Source organism: Jaculus jaculus, chromosome 11, assembly GCF_020740685.1.
Source record: "Jaculus jaculus isolate mJacJac1 chromosome 11, mJacJac1.mat.Y.cur, whole genome shotgun sequence".
Lineage (NCBI taxonomy): Eukaryota > Metazoa > Chordata > Mammalia > Rodentia > Dipodidae > Jaculus > Jaculus jaculus.
This window is the reverse complement of record NC_059112.1, coordinates 42863833-42880270: the sequence shown is the minus strand read 5'-3', so window position 1 is coordinate 42880270 and position 16438 is coordinate 42863833. Positions and strand designations below refer to the sequence as shown.

General features: G+C 39.5%; 1 protein-coding gene across 1 annotated transcript in view; it reads right to left on the bottom strand.

The window, feature by feature from the left end:
* Positions 1 to 16438, bottom strand: part of Adgra3 (adhesion G protein-coupled receptor A3) — a 125491-nt gene that overhangs the window by 47201 nt on the left and 61852 nt on the right. Inside the window, exons 7-10 of the mRNA XM_004656090.3 lie at positions 14586 to 14799; positions 7672 to 7836; positions 5085 to 5286; positions 4132 to 4287 (exon numbers count right to left, since the gene is read on the bottom strand). Of these exons, the coding sequence (XP_004656147.3) occupies positions 4132 to 4287; positions 5085 to 5286; positions 7672 to 7836; positions 14586 to 14799 (737 nt within the window). The remainder of the gene's footprint in view (positions 1 to 4131; positions 4288 to 5084; positions 5287 to 7671; positions 7837 to 14585; positions 14800 to 16438) is intronic.

Sequence of the window (16438 nt, the reverse complement as noted above, 5' to 3'; positions counted from 1 at the left end):
TGTGTGTTTGTGTGTACAAATTACAGGGCAAGCCAAGGTTTCTTGCCACTGAAAACAAATGTCAGATGCATGCATTTCTTTTTTTCATCTGGCTTTATGTGGTTATCTAGGGAATTGAACCTGAACTGACAGGCTTTGCAAGCATGTGTCTTTAACTGCTGAGCCATAAGAAAGAAATAAAAAGAGAAAGAAATATAGAAAGGGAGGGAGGGGAAGGGAAGAGAGGCCTAGAGGAAGAGAAAGGAAAGGGGGAGGAAGAGAGGGGAAACAAAAGAGAAAAGAAGGGAGGGAGAGAAAGAAGGTATGGGGAGAAGGGGAAGAGGAGTGAAGGGAAGGGAAGAGAGGGAGAGAAAGAGAAAAAAAGGAGGAAGGAACAAAGGAGGGGAAAAGGGAGAAAATACTGGAAATAAGGCTAGAGAGATGGATTAGTGGTTAAAGCCTTATTTCTAGTATTTCCTTTCACTCTTAAATAACATATTAAAAAAAAAAAAAGAGGAAGAATCATCAGGGGTGGGAGAAACGGCTTAAGCAGTTAAGGCACTTGCCTGTGAAGCCTAAGTACCCAGGTTGGATTCTCCAAAACCCATACATGCCAGATGCACAAGAAGGCACATGCGTCTGGAGTTTGTTTGCAATGGCTGGAGGCCCTGGCACACCCATTCTTCCCTTTGCTTCCTCAAATTAATAAATATTGTATTTTTAAAAAAGAAGAATCATAACTGTCAAAACAGAAGCGATTACTTTAAAATGAATAAATGAATTAAGTATACATGTGTGAAAATCTGAACATGAAAGTGTACTAGGGCTGGGGAGACCTCCATGGATAGACTGCTTGCCCCACATAAAGACCCTAGAGTTTGGAAACATCAGAAAGCACATTAAATGCCAGGTGGACATGGTGATTCACCTACGACCAATGCACAGGAAGCAGAGACAGAAGATTCCCCAGGGCAGGCTTGCCAGCTAGGCTAGCTTAGGCTAGCTGAATCAGTGAATTCTGGTTTCAAGTGAGACAGCCACCCATCTTCAACCTTTGGCCTTCATAGTCACGTTCACACAAGTGTATATGCACCAGCAAACATTCAAACACACACACATGAAAAAAATGTACTACATAAACAATGTAAACTAGCCTAAGGTGTGTGTCTCACTCACATTTGAAACTAGAACATAGCAAAAGCATTGCAAAGCATAACCCAAACTGATCCTGTGTGCCTGTTTGTATTGTGGAATGGGTGAATATGGGCTTCATAAGAAAAAAAAAAAAAATCACTCTGGGCTGAAGAGATGACTCAATGGTTAAGGTGCTTGCCTGAGAAGCCTATGGTCCCAGGTTCAGTTCCCCAGTATCCACGTAAAGTCAGACGCACAAAGTAGTACATATGTCTGGAGTTCATTTGCAGTGACTAGAGGCCCTGGCATGCCCTTTCTCCCCCTCTCACTCAGATAAGTAAAAATATTTTAAAAAGAAAAAACAAATCACTCTAGCAACCATGGAACAGACCCTCTCTTTCCTGACAGACAACCTTTCTCTGTCTTTAAAAGACTACTAAATGCATCTTTTAGATTTGGCAGTTTGATAGCTTTCAGTACCTATTTTGATTCAGCAGGCTACTGGCTTGTACAGGCTAGACTTAATCACAGTGTAAAAAGCAATTGCCTCACAACAGTTTAGCTACGAAATTATGCATAGCAGAAGAACTCACTGGACATAATTTAAAAATCAATTTAATTAATTACTTGTCTATCTAAGCTATATGCATTTTAGGGCATCTTAGCATAATTTAATGCTGTGGTAATTAACTTTAAAAAGCCCTTAAACCTCATAATTTCCTTTTACTACACTAATAAACAGTGAAAGGTATGTCCTTAAGGTTCCAAAGAATTGTGTACAATGTGACTCACATTACCTGGAATATTACATTCATACTTCCATTATTTAATATGAAATCCATATCTAATAATTTGATTGTCACTTATTTCTGAAGATAACACTAACTTTACTGTGTTAACCAGAGAAAGTGACAGCAAAAACTTTCAAACAAATTTTTTAAATTATTTACTTATATATTTGAGAGAGACAGAGGAAGACAGAACAGGCTTGCCAGGTCCTCTAGCCACTGCAAATGAACTCCAAACGCATGAGCCACCTTGTGTGTCTAGCTTTATATGGGTGCTGGGGAACTGGATCTGAGTCCTTCAGCTTTGCCGGCAGGCACCTCAACTGCTAAGCCATCTCTCCAGCCCTCAAACCAAATTTTTGGAGAAGCAAATAAAGCCCTCAGGATTTGGTTAAAGGATCTCCTTTGGACTGGGATACAGTCCAGTGGTAGCATATAAGAGGAGTTAGATCCACAATACCACACAATAAATCAGTCAATAAATCAATCAAAACATTCTGAGATAAAAAGTTAATTTAAAAACACCATAAAACCAACTTTTGCAACTTCTCTGAAAAATCTTTACCTGAATTTTCTAACTTGTTCATATAAACTTTGTAAACAAAATGGGACTATTATTAGCCTCATGTTTAAAATAAGCCTAGGCAATGGTTCATTAATAATTCACAAAGTCATATCTACTTCAAGTTCAATGAGATGCTTCCACCAAGAACTCAGAGATGACTATTCATAGAACACGCTGACAGATAGTTAAACATGCACCGGGGTGATCACTGCATACACTGGAAAACAGTTACACATGTACCACGGTGTTCATTATATACACAGTGGAGAATAGTCAAACACGCACCGGTGTTCACTGCACACACTGGGGCACAGTCAAACACGCACCACAGTGTTCACTGCAAACACTGCAGGACAAATACACATCCATGGTGGTCATGCTGCTCTTCACAAGTTGAGAACTGAGTAAAAGCTCCTCACATCAAACTATAGCAATGCAAGAAATATATAATTTTTCAATCACATTAAAAACATCACTGTAATTAATCTGGCAACTAAAATATTCCATTTACAGAAAGGTGCCATAATCCCATGGGTAGCTACCCTGTGACTGTGAAAAGAGACAGCAACAACAACTCCTCCAGGAAGCCAAAAGCACAAAAACATTTCTGTGAAACTCAGTCTCTCAATTCACATGCTGAAAAGTGCTCTTGTTGTCCTGTGAAGTCACCCCATGACCGAGTCTCACTTATACATGTACCTATTATCCTTTAATAAGTGAGTACTATCAAGTGACAAATGGACTAGACTGCAGTTAGGAGATTTACTATCAAAATGCAAGATAAAGATAGATGTTTACCAAAAAAAAAAAAAAAAAGCTTAAAAAACTAGTTAATGTTGCTAAGGAACAGGGCATGGTATTTCCCTGGCAGAAACACTTGTGTCCTATGTACAGAAACACACAGGGCCAAGCCTGCTTCCCGAAGTGGTGCAAGACAGGGCACCAGTGTAACGGAAAGTGCATGGGAGACTGGGAGGAATGCTTCTGAATCCATCACCAAGGACTCCTCAGATCTGCATTAAGTGTACACCGTGAAAAATCATGTAATTTTTACCAGCTTCCGTTTATGTTTGTTTAGGCTTCATATAGTATGCCAATCAGATTCTAAGAGGGGGTGAGGGAAGTTCCACATTCAGTGAGACTCCATCTCAAGGAAGCAACAGAAGAATCACAGAGGAGGGCAGCCAACGTTCTCCTCGGGCCGCCACAAACGTGAACGGGGCACAGGCACCTGCTCGCGTGCACGCTCTTTCTCGCTCTCACCAGAAAGTATACTGAAAAACCTACCAGTTTTAACCAAGACATTACCAAGTTAGGCACAAGACCTGGGAGGCTAGCATTCAGGATGAGGAGGAGCACGTGGCTGTCCGTTCCAGAGGAACATGAGGAGACTGAAGTAAGCAGCAGTGTGAGGACGCTGGGAAGCGGAGGCCACCTGCTTACTACAACTACCTCAGCAGCTCAGCGCTCGTGACCCGGTAGCCACCTCTATCGACCAACAGCCCACAAGTCACAGTAATTGCTGCAATGACATTTGGAATTAAAAAGCATACAGGCTTTAAATGCAGCCAGCATAAATGAGCCTTAAAAATACAAATTCAACTCAGTCCCATCACCATTGTTGACAATGCTATGCTATATAAATCTGAACTTAAAAACATATACCTCTTTTGATTTTTCTTCTTTGGTAAATCTTCCAAACTTTTCTATCATTTCAGCCACAAAAATAACATCCATTTTGTCAGAAAAGTTGGCTGCCTCCACAGTGTAAGCCAGTAACTGCCGAGCTGTTGCCACAGCATTGGTGACATTGAGGGGCATCTACACGAAAAAAAAAAATCAAAAAGAAGCACTATGCAAAAGGATGAACAAATATTGACATTTTTAGCTGTAGTTCAAAACACAGCAATGAATTAAAATCAAGATATTCAGCAAATGCTTTTGCAAGCCCAACTGTATTTTAATGGAAACTGTCAAGAAAATTTGTTTAAACTTAGAAATATAACAATAATACAATATAATAATACCTGAATCTGCACTGGGCAAACACACTGGACCATCTCCTCTCCGCTTATCTAAATTCTCCAAACACCTCGCTCCCAGTGGCTCAGGAAAACCTCTCCCAATTACTCCAGCTGGGAGTGACCGATACCTCTCCCAGAGCTCCCTCCGCACCAGAGTGCGAACCACTCATTTAGTGCTTATCTCCACTGCCATGCACGGCCGGCAATGCTTTACATCTGCTCATTTATGGACTCAAACACTGTCTTAGCACCAACCACCGCAGGAATGGTAAGCCAGAACTGAGGAACAGAGAAAATGCGTAACCCCGAAGCCACCTTCAGGGCTGGTCCAGAAAGATTCACAGAAGCAAGGATCAGTCACACAAGGACTCTAGGGGGCACTTTTGACAAAGAGAATGTACACAGAAGACACCCCCAAGATGGCTTTCCCCACAATCTGGAAGGAAGCCTGGGACTCTAACTGGTCAGGTATGAACACATGTTCCCAAAGACACAACATCTGAAATAGTTATGTCCAGTGCTTATGCATTACCAAGTATTTAAAATATCATGTTTAATTTATGACCTAAGAAAATCTAAAGGCTTTCTAGTTACCTGATTAAACATATAAAGAACTCTAGTGACATCATTTGCATACTGGCAGCGAGAATAGTCATCTTCTGCCCAAAAGCCACCTCTGTCACATCTGCGCCATGCCTTCCTCTCATCCTGGGGGTTTGCAGGATAGATCCCACTGCCATGGGAGTTCCGGGTGCACTGCAGATAGGCCGTGATGCCCGCCAGTGTCCTGGGCCATCTGTACAGGTGAAGACGAAATAGTGAAAGAAAGCTTAGAATGAGGTTGGGGAGATAGCTCAATGGTTAAAAGCACTTGTTTGCAAAGCCTGTTGGACTGAGTTCAAGTCTTCAGCACACAGATAAAGCCAGACACAAAGTGGCACATGCATCTGGAGCAGCAGCAAGAGACCTTGGTGTACACACACACACACACACAAATAAAAGCAAAAAGGAACCATACAATAATGATGGGTTATTAATAATAGAAAAATAGGAAAAAACAAGGATTAGGGTGCGCTTACCATCAACAAGAAACAAAGCTTCCTTAAGTAGAAAGATTTTAAAACTGTTAAGTTAGCAAGGAATAATCTGTTAAAACTATTTAATCTAAGAAGTGAATATATTTGCTACCATAACACAATAAAATGTTTCTCAACCAATAAATTTAAGTGGTGGTATAAGTGGACAAAGGAGATTACATCCTATCCAACAACAAAGAAAAGTGGTGCTATGCATGGTCTTATTTTTGTTTGACAGATGTCATGCCTTTGGCATGTAAGAGGTCACTCTTTCCTAATAACCTCTGCACACGTAGGGCTACGATGTGAAGACTGAAGGTACCACAGCAGGTCACAAGCCTATATGCAAAGGAGACTCTTTAGTGGTTGTGTGTAAGCTACAGGAATTAAGGTTTTCTCCTCATCTGAACCATTAAGTGAGACTCACTGTGCCTAGACTGACGGAAGTAGCAGTCTGGGTTATGCCAAAATTTGCTTTCTTCCTGGAGTGTGAGAGTATGGTGTGTGCTCAGTAGAGAGAACAACAATACCAGCACCCAATCAAAGCCTTGGGTGCTGAGTTGGTAGGAATGACTGTGTGATTCTTCAGGCATAAAGAAACTTGCCAATCCAGTCTTCCAGAACTTTCCTGTGTCTTTTCCCTATTTGTTCTCAACTACATAGAGATCAGATTTTAACAGTAAATAACTCTATGCCAAGTCCTATGCATGTATCCTACTAGTAAATTTCTGAGCATGGGCATGGTTTAAAGGTCTCTAGTATAGCCTTTGCAAAATTTATAAAGGTGGCCTTACTACACTTACTCTATGGGGGCTACACAAACCAGCTGACTTGAGTCATCACCCCTCAGTACTGAGAGAAAGCTTTGCTATTCATGAGTTCTATTTCTCAAACATCAGGAATGAAGTTAAGCATATTTAATGCAAGTTACAGATGATGCATAAAGAGGAACTGCTAAATTATAATATCAATCACATCAAAATAGAATGCATTATCCAAATACATAAACAAATCAGGATACAGTCAACCAAATGTTATTAATGCAGTGGAAGTTTAATACTATAAAACCTAAGGAGTGCCACAAGATAAATAATTCATTAATCAGCTGAGCAGTTAGATTTTTTGTTTTGAAAAATGTAAAACACTTAAAAATTGTGAATAATATAAAAAAATCCACCATAAACAGAAAAAAACATTATGATTACTTCACAAAGGATGTTGAATATAACAAAATTAACAAATGTTATACATTTTACATTCATGTGCACTACAGAAATACAGATCAATATTCAACACATGTGAGTTATCCATTGGCCATAATAGATGCTTATTTCCATACACTTGTGTCACGAAGAAAGTACATAAGTATTTGTTTATACAAGAACAAACCCAGCAAAAAACAAGGTGAGCTAAAGATGGCATGCTTGCTACTGCTCTCTGGACTGGAAAGGTTAGCACGTGGGGATGGCAGCCTGAAGTCAGCAACGAACCCACCACAAGCTCAGTACTAAGCAATCTTTACACGACTTAAAGAGCAATATAGCTCCTTTTGTTTGTATTGACAACTCACGAGAACATCTGAACACAAGTGTGTTACATTAGTAGTGTACATGCAAAGGCAAATTAAAGCCTTGAGAAGAAAGTCTAGGGGAAAGGCTGTTTCCTCATATTAGTTCTAAACCTTCTGGAGGGGGGGGGGGGGGAAGATAACTCATTCTACTTATTTTCACAAAGTCCATGAAACCCGGGGATTCCAATGGTTCCGCACATTCCAGGCTAACCAGCAGCTCTCATTTCCCAAAGTCATTATGGCTTGTCAGAACTGAATGGCAAAAAAGTTAGATATATGTGTCTCTCCTAATTCTGAAGTCTACTCAAGCTTCTGTAATAAAACTATTGTTAAAAATGATTATACTTTCAGAGACTCTGAAATCAACAAGTCTGAACTAAAGTTCAGGCATCTTTTTTTTTCTTTTCATAAACAATTCTGAAATTATCATTTACTACAGACTTTATTAACTAAGAGTGAGAGCCCAATTATGTACCTTTGAGAATAAAAGATTTGGGACAGATCACACTTTTTCAGTACTCTCAATGTTACTGACCTGAAGTCACCTTTATTGTTCACGACTCTCTCCGGTGGGCAGTACTGGGCAGAGCTTTCCAATACCACAATATCCACAGTTCTCGTGTTGTTCCCACGTTTGGTCTGGACATGACAGCCCCAATTGCCAGTAGATCCAGCCTGAATATTAGAAATGGTTAGGGCACTGCATGAAAAAAAGATTTTAAAAGGAGAGAAAATATGATTAGGCAAAAAGGGAAGGCACTCCTGGGTTTCTTAGCAATTTACGCCTGAATACATACTGTAAACCAAGAACTTCCTAGAGAAAAAGAGAGGAAAAACAAAAATGCTACCTCCCTTAAGTCCTTCAAGGGAAGAGATCCTCAGCTAGACTAGGAGCAAGGAGATGATCCTGCATGGTGTGCAATGGTTCATGGGTCCGTGTCACGTGACTTCCCTAGCACACTAGCAGACTAGGAACAGGAACTTGCAGCCTGAGGGCACAAGCTGTGGCACTGCTCTAAGACATGCCTACTTTCCCAAAGGGTCTCCGCAAACAGTCATGAGGGAAGGACAATACTCTTGTCAAGTATGCAATTACAAATATTTAGGATGAGGGGCTGGAGAGATGGCTTAGCGGTTAAGGTGTTTGCCTGCAAAGCCAAAGGATCCTGGTTCGATTCTCCAGGACAAACGTAAGCCAGGCACAAGAGGGTGCAAGCATCTGGAGTTCGTTTGCAGTGGCTGGAGGCCCTGGTATGTCCATTCTCTCTCTCTCCCTCTCTCTCTCTCTCAAATAAATAAATAAAGTATATTTAAAAAATATATAGGGTGCAATATATATGGAAAAGGTTCTACTAAAAACATTTTAGGCCGGGCGTGGTGGCACATGCCTTTAATCCCAGCACTTGGGAGGCAGAGGTTGGAGGATCGCCATGAGTTCAAGGCCAAGGCCACCCTGAGACTCCATAGTGAATTCCAGGTCAGCCTGGACCAGAATGAGACTCTACCTCAAAAAAAAAAACAAAACAAAACAAAACAAAAAATTTTAGTAAGCCTCTGAAAGGATTAGTAAGTTATCAATTAATGTTTTCCTAAAGAAAGTTTTTAGGAAAGGCTCTGTTCCCACTTATAAAAGAGGTGCACTTCTAAATAACCTTCAGTAAATCACATTTTCAAAATGAAATTATAATTCTCTAATATAAAACCTATTAATTAAAGAGCAAATGCCAAAACGTTCAATTAACCTTTACCCCCACATGATCCACCACACTTTGCTGTTACGTAGACCCAAATGATAAGAGATAATTAGACAGAAAGCATGTACCATCTTAATTAACTTATCAAATTATGTCCTAAGTTAAAACACACTTGTCTGGTCTCCTAAGTCATTGGTGGTACAGCTAGTGTTCTAACAGAGCCTCTGAGGTGCCCATACTCTGATCATCAAAGGAAGTGATCATCATCTGCATAAATTAGGAAAATAAGTCAGCAACTGCAATCCTTAAGATGGAGCAACAAAAGAGTGCATTTGATACTAATTTCAATATGTGTGTGTGTGGTGTGTGTGCTTATTTACACACACCAACCATGTGTGCAAAAACCACAGGAGAACACTGGGTAACGCCCTCCATCACTCCTCTGCACTGATTCCTTGTGATGAGCTCTCTGATTCAGGAGCTTGTGGTTTCATGGGACCCAGCGATACACCAGTCTTCTCTTCCCACAGGACAGGAGTTATAGATGTCCAATACCACCGAAGGCTGTTTTGGTGGATGCTTAGAAATCAAGCTCAGGGTCTCAGGTCCCCAACACTAATGCTTACACAGGGAATACTGTTACCTACTGAGATTTCTCTAACCCAATATTGAATAATAACCAGAAACACCACAATCAATCCCCTTCATGTGGCAACAATGGACTACAAAAGCAGACAAAGAAGTTGTGGTAATGAAAACCTTTCCTTCATTCAGAAGTTTCCAAGCTTCCTTAGCTCCACTGCCCTCACTGACAAGGTCACTTTTTCACTGTGCACCTAATCCTCCCCAAATGTCAGCACTTAAATCTCAAAATGAGTATCCAACCAGAATCCCAGAATGTAGGAGGCTGAGGCGGGAGGATCAGGAGGCCAGCTTGGGCTCAAAAGACAGTAAGATACTCTGATTTATGACCAAAACACTTAGTCGTTATCTGAAAAAAATAACAGTTAAAAAATAAAAGAGGTAAAAATTACACAGCAATGAATATTTTCTTTATTCTTAAGTAAACACAATAACTATGAAATGTGTTATGACTGACTACTGGGTACTCAAAAATAAATAGAATCAGATCAGACAACTGGCACCCTTATTTCTTCCATTGTAATCTACACTCAGCCCTCTTTATAAACCACCATAATCATCAAAAGTCCTATATGCATCATAAAATGTCTCATGACCCATGAAGACACTGCATGCTAGTAGGAGCTAGGAGCTGCATGGTATCTAAGTAGTGTCAAGATTAGCAATCTTGGGGACTGGAGAAATGGCTTAGTGGTTAAGGCATTTGTCTGCACAGCCTAAGGACCCCGGTTTGATTCCCTAGGACCTACGTAAGCCAGATGCACAAGGGGGCACATGTGTTTGGAGTTCATATGCAGTGGCTAGAGGCCCTGGCATGTCCATTCTCTCTTTCACTCCCTCTGTCTCTTTCTCTCTCATAAATAAATAAATAAAATACAAATTTTAAAAAAGATTAGTAGTCTCTTCAAACAAACAAAATACCCTGCTTCACTTCTGCAGAGCCAACTTAGGGCCCCTGTACATGCTAGCATCCCCTCAAGAAACCACCACCATCATGTATTTTGCAAACACTTCTTGTGGGTAACTTTGAACAAGGCTTTCAATGGCTGAAAGTGATCATTATAATAAACTTTCCAAGGACCTTCCAGGCAGCAGATATGGAGAGTCAGGAATGTACAAGCAGAAAGTACTTCAGTTGCATCTTCTAAGAAAACCATAACCATGGATCCTTGCTGCTGAAGTCTTCACATCATTAGGAGACCAACTGAGAATCATCTCACCTCACTCAACTCAATAGCCACATACTCCCTTCTCCTCCAAGGTCGTTATTATTCTGAGGAACTTTGGGTGAAGGACTCAGTCTTCATATAAAGATTGTCAATTGTTTTACCAACAAAACTGTTAAGCTAAATTGTTATTCTTTTTTTTTTAATGGGGAAGGGTCTCACTTTAGTCCAGACTGACGCAGAATTCACTATGTAGTTCTAGGTTGGCCTTGAACCCAAAGCAATCTTCCTAAATCTACCTGCCGAGTACTGGGATCTATGTCATGTGCCACTATGCTAAATTGTTTATTCTTTCTTTTTTTGAGGCAAACCCAACAGACTGCTTTTTTGTTTTGTTTTGTTTTGTCTATGTGAGTTGAGCGAGTTAGAGAGAGAAAGAGAGAGGGGGAGAGAGAGAGAGAGAGAGAGAGAGAGAGAAAGAATTTGTGTGCCAGGGCCTCTAGTCATTCAGTCATTGCAATCAAACTCCAGACACATGCACTCCCTTGTGCACATGTGCACAGTTACACACTTGCATCACTGTATGTCTGGTTTATGTGGAACATGCAGATTTGAACATGAGTTCTTTGGTTTTACAGGCAAGTGCCTTAACTACTAAGCCAACTCCCCAGCCCTAAATTGTTCTTCTTAAAATTAAATTTTTGTGCTGCTGCACAGAATTCAGATTGATTTAAGCATGGCTGCTGAAATATATGTATAAAGTATATCTACTTTGTAGTCACATGACTGGGACTTTTAGATTAATTAAAGCTTTTGTATTAAAAAAAGGTCTGTTATTTTTTAAAGTTTTGTATTAAGTCAATTATTGCCTATTTATACAATAAACTCCTTAAGAATGAATAATTTGATGGTTTCTGACATATGTATATGTGTGTGTAATTATCACCACAGGAAAAAAATAGTATAACAATGAATATAATTAATCTTATAATTAATCCCAGCTCCTAATAAGGGAATTCTGTTGTTGTTAATGGTCGAGCAGCTCCCATCCAACTACCATTCCTGCAGTTAGCAAGGACAGGCTCTGACAAGTGAATAAAGTAACGACCACGTGGATACTGGAACCTGTGAAGAATGAATGGTAGCAAGCAGAAATTAAAGAAAAGCTGATAGGAGCAGACAGATCCTGGTATGGAGAAAGAATAAAGATGGTTTGTAAATGTCTTTTGCAAAAGACAGGCTCTGTCAAAACCAGAAACTCACATTCTCACTGGCCTGAAATTTCAGAAGACAGAGGGAGGAAAGTGTGTGGCTAGAAGCCCAAACTTCTTACACAGGAGATCCATTGAGGGACCAGGAGTGAAACCCAGCGGTGAGGTGCTTGCCCCACATGTGTGAAGTCCTGGGCTCAATATCCTGCGCTACAGGGAAAAAAAAAAAATCCCTCAGATCTCTTACTGTGAATGACACATACACAGATTTCAGCTGTCAGCGACCAGAAAAATCACACAGGAGTGTGAGTTCAGCCAAAGAAAAATTTGCTCTCTTGAGAAGAATACAACAGAACCTAAAAGAATGAAGTTCCAGAACATTTTTCAAGAACCAGACTATAAATATTTAAAATTTTGCTAGCTTAACAAGCAACGTAAACATGAAGGCTACTGCATAAAAATGGAACCAGGCTGGAGAGATGATTCAATGTGCAGGAGGGCTTGCTGTGCAAGGATGAGAACCTAAGTTCAATTCCCAGCAGCAAAGTAAAAAGCTAGGCATGGTCACATATACCTGCAACCCCAGTGCTGGGCAAAAAGTCGGGGAGAGAGCAGAGACAGAAACATGTGGATCATTGTGGCTCCCTGGTCAGCCTGTCTGACAGAAAAACAGGAAGCTCCATGGTTCAGTGAAAGACTCTGTCTCATGGAAATGTGAGCAAAAGGATAAAAAAAAAAGGCAAATGACACCAGAGGTCTGACTCTGGCCTCTGAACATGTGTACATGGGGTGTAATTACCTACACACATACACATACTACACATAATTAACTGTTGATTGTGAACTTTAATATATGAAAATATTGGTCATATTCCCATTAGGTGACACTTTTAAGTTCCCTCTGATTGGGATCCATTATGGACCATTAATTAAAAGGAAGATTTGGAAGCTAGAGAGATGGATTAGTAGTTAAGGCACTTGCCTACGAAGCCTAAGGACCCAGGTTTGATTCCCCAGGACCCACATAAATCAGATGCACAAGATGGCACATGCAGGTGGGAGTTCATTTGTAGTGGCTGTAGGTCCTGATATGCTCATTCTCTCTATCTACCTCTCTCTCATAAATAAATTAATTAATTTAAAAAAATATTATTTGGCCAAGCATGGTAGTGCATGCCTTTAGTCCCAGCACTCAGGAGGCTGTGGTAAAAGGATAACCATGAGTTCAAGGTCACCCTGAAACTACACAGTGAATTCCAGGTCAACCTGGGCTAGGACAAGACCCTGCCTCAAGAAACAAATAAAATAAAATATTGGAAAATTCAATGCGAGAAGTTCCCAGACGTGATAAAAGTTCAGTCTTTAAACTGCCTGCACTTTTTTCCCAGTAAATGTAAGTTTACAAACCATAGCTCGACTGTATTTCTAGGAAGGCAGACAGGAAGTCAGAAGGAACAGGAGGGACAGAGTAAACCCAATATCAAAATAAAATATTCCACAAGTGAAAATTTTACCCTGTTTGCATTAAATTAAGTCTTTTGAGTGGTTTTGAAGGTTTTTTCTCAAGTGAATGATTATCTGTAGATGGGTGTACACTTTGTTCTGATTTCTAATCTCCAATGTATTCACTTACTATTTTAACTAGGGAAGATTTTGTGTAATTGAACTAAGGGACCTTCCTTTCCCTCTGGGCTGTGCTTTTTCATCCTATTTAACCCTTTGTGTGTGTCTAATGACTCCCTGTTCACAGAACGGGGGTGAGATTTGTAATAGGGAACATCACACCTGGTAACTGAAATCTACCTGTGCAAGCCAACATAAGGGGTTCCGCTGGGGAGTAGCAGAAGACTGAGGAATGGGGTGAATCTGACTTTTAAGAGAGCAAAACTTTTCAACTGTAATTTTGCCAAACACAATACAACACAGCTAATTAGATAAATATCCTCAGAGAATAGCTTATTTTATTTAAAGCATCTGTTTAGTTCAATCTTGAATAATTTTGAAAGAAGGGTATGTATATATTTTAGTATAGCCTGACCTCAATTTTTATGTTTTTAGCTTAAATAATTAGTATTTTGTAACAAATACACCTTTTTTTTAAAAAAAATAAATCTATCTTGACATTCCCACTCATCATGGACTGACAACAATTCAAGTGTGATATTCTTTTATACTAGTGAAAATGGAGGTAGGAAAAGTATCTTAAAATAAAAGCATTGGTCCTAAGACAAATTAGTGAAAGTGTGGCTATTGTTATAGGTAAAAATAAAATCTTAGTGGCACAAATAAATGGTTACCAAATGGGTTTGACACTAAGTTTTCATTTTACTATTCAAACTTTAAAGAACAATAATTCAACTTTAAATATCTCCCTTTTATACTCAGTTGTCCTTACCAACACTGAAAGAAAAGATGGATAATTAATTTTCAAAAGTAACAATCATGGAAATGTCTGTTTGTTTTTCACAGCAGTGTCATGCTCCGGCCCAAGCTGACCTAGAACTCACTCTATAGTGTCAGGCTGGTCTTGAACTCACAGCAATCCTCCTACCTCCACCTCCCAAATGCTGGGATTAAAGGTGTGCACCATCACAACCAGCAAGAAATGTCCTATTAATGGCATTGGGCAGGGAGGCGGGGCAAGAATATGAAACATTAATCCAAATTCCAACTAAAGTCTACCCCACCGAAAAGACAAGTAAGTTCCAGGGAAATAACGTCCACCTAACCCTTCACCTTGCAATCAGTGAGCAGTTGTGAACCATACTCTTTTCCACAAAGATGCCCTGTGCTTCATCTGTTTCCACGATCCGCCCATCCTGATACCATAACACCTGCATATCCTGGTCTATGTACGAAGCCATGCACTGGAAAGGAAGGCTGTCTCCTTCAAACACAACCTGGCGATGAGATGGAGTCATGTAGAAGGATGGTAGTTCAAGGGGAGGATCTAGAGAGGGCAAAACAAACATTTAATGAACAAATATAGAACCAAATCACACATCATTCAAAGCTACAAAAATTCTATATAAAGTGACCAAAAGCAGAACAACAAATATTCCCTAGTGGCCTACATCCTAACACCATTGCAAGTAAGGCTACCGTGGGCCATGCAATGCTTTGTGCTCCCCACTCCTGAAGGATTTACATCTTGGAGACTCGGTGTCCAGTGTGGCATTGTTAAAGGTGATGGAACTTTTAAGAAGTGAGGCCTCCTAGGAGGTCCTTGGGACACTGGGTACTACCAGCAGAAAGGAACGTCTTCTCCTACAGTTGAGTCCTTTGAGAGTCAGGTGGTATAGACTGACCCTGAAATTACGCTATGGCTTCCTATCTGGAGATAGGGTAACTTGCTTTCACACTTCCTCTTACCAACCATGACAACCCCAGAGGGCTGCCACCTGAGGCCAATGGGACAGCCTGATCTGGAACTTTTAAGCTCCAAAACTGAGCTAAATACAACTCACCTTCATGTCTACCCAGCTTCGGTTATTTTATTATAGTAACAAAAACAGAGTAGCACAGTGGGATCACAGCTGAAAACAGGTAAAAATAAAATGATTTCGGGTATTTATAACTGTCCCTTTAATTGGCACCATAAGATGAAGACAGAAGTAAATTAAAAGAATAAGCTGTAAAATAGGACTTAAATCTAGCAATTGAAGAATAAATGCTGACATTTATTATCTTAAAATACATTTTGGACATTATATTTAATATACTTTCTTTCTGGTTGAAAAGATGTACATACTTGTTGTAGAGAATTCGAAACATTTAAAATAAAATCTTTTAAGGTTCCATAATTGATAGTCACTATTTGAGATGATATAATTCATTCTAGTCATAAAAATGAAAGAATTTTAAATGTATATACAAAAATATACACTGACTCATTAAAAGCCTTTAAAATATTTAGTTCATTTGTCTTTAACACAAAAACTCTATTTTCAGCAATAGTGTATCCTAAAGAATAATAGAAAATATGTGAAAATATATACAAAGAAATTACCAACTGCATTATTTATGGAGTGAGAAATTACTAACTAAATATACAGTCATAAGGAAGCTGTTAAATTATAGCTACACCTACACAATGCATTAGCATGCCTGTTTTATAAAAAGAAATAAGTTTACATTATTTTAACTTCAACAAAGTTATAAAATGTCACTAGGAAGACAATATTTTTGTCTGAATATACAAAACAGGTGAGGAAGATAAAACACTGGTCTCAAACCGCCACTAGCCACCTTGCAGTAGCACTGAGACAGACACGGACTGTTTTTTAGTTTAGTTTTGTTTTGTTGTTTGTTTTTTCCTTCTTATAACTTTTTCTTTCTCTTCATGACTCTTCATTTTCACTCAAAGAACATTATTTTACTTGTAAAATAACAATTGCACCAATAAAGGGTAAATGAAAAATAAATGTATAAGCTTGTTTATTTTGGATACAAAAGCTAAGCTGAGATCTTCTATTATCCTTTCTAAATAATTTTTAAGTTTCCTTTCAAGATAGGGTCTCACTTCAACCCAGGCTGACCTGGAACTCACAACTCACTCTGTAGTCCTAGGCTGGCCTCAACCTCACAAC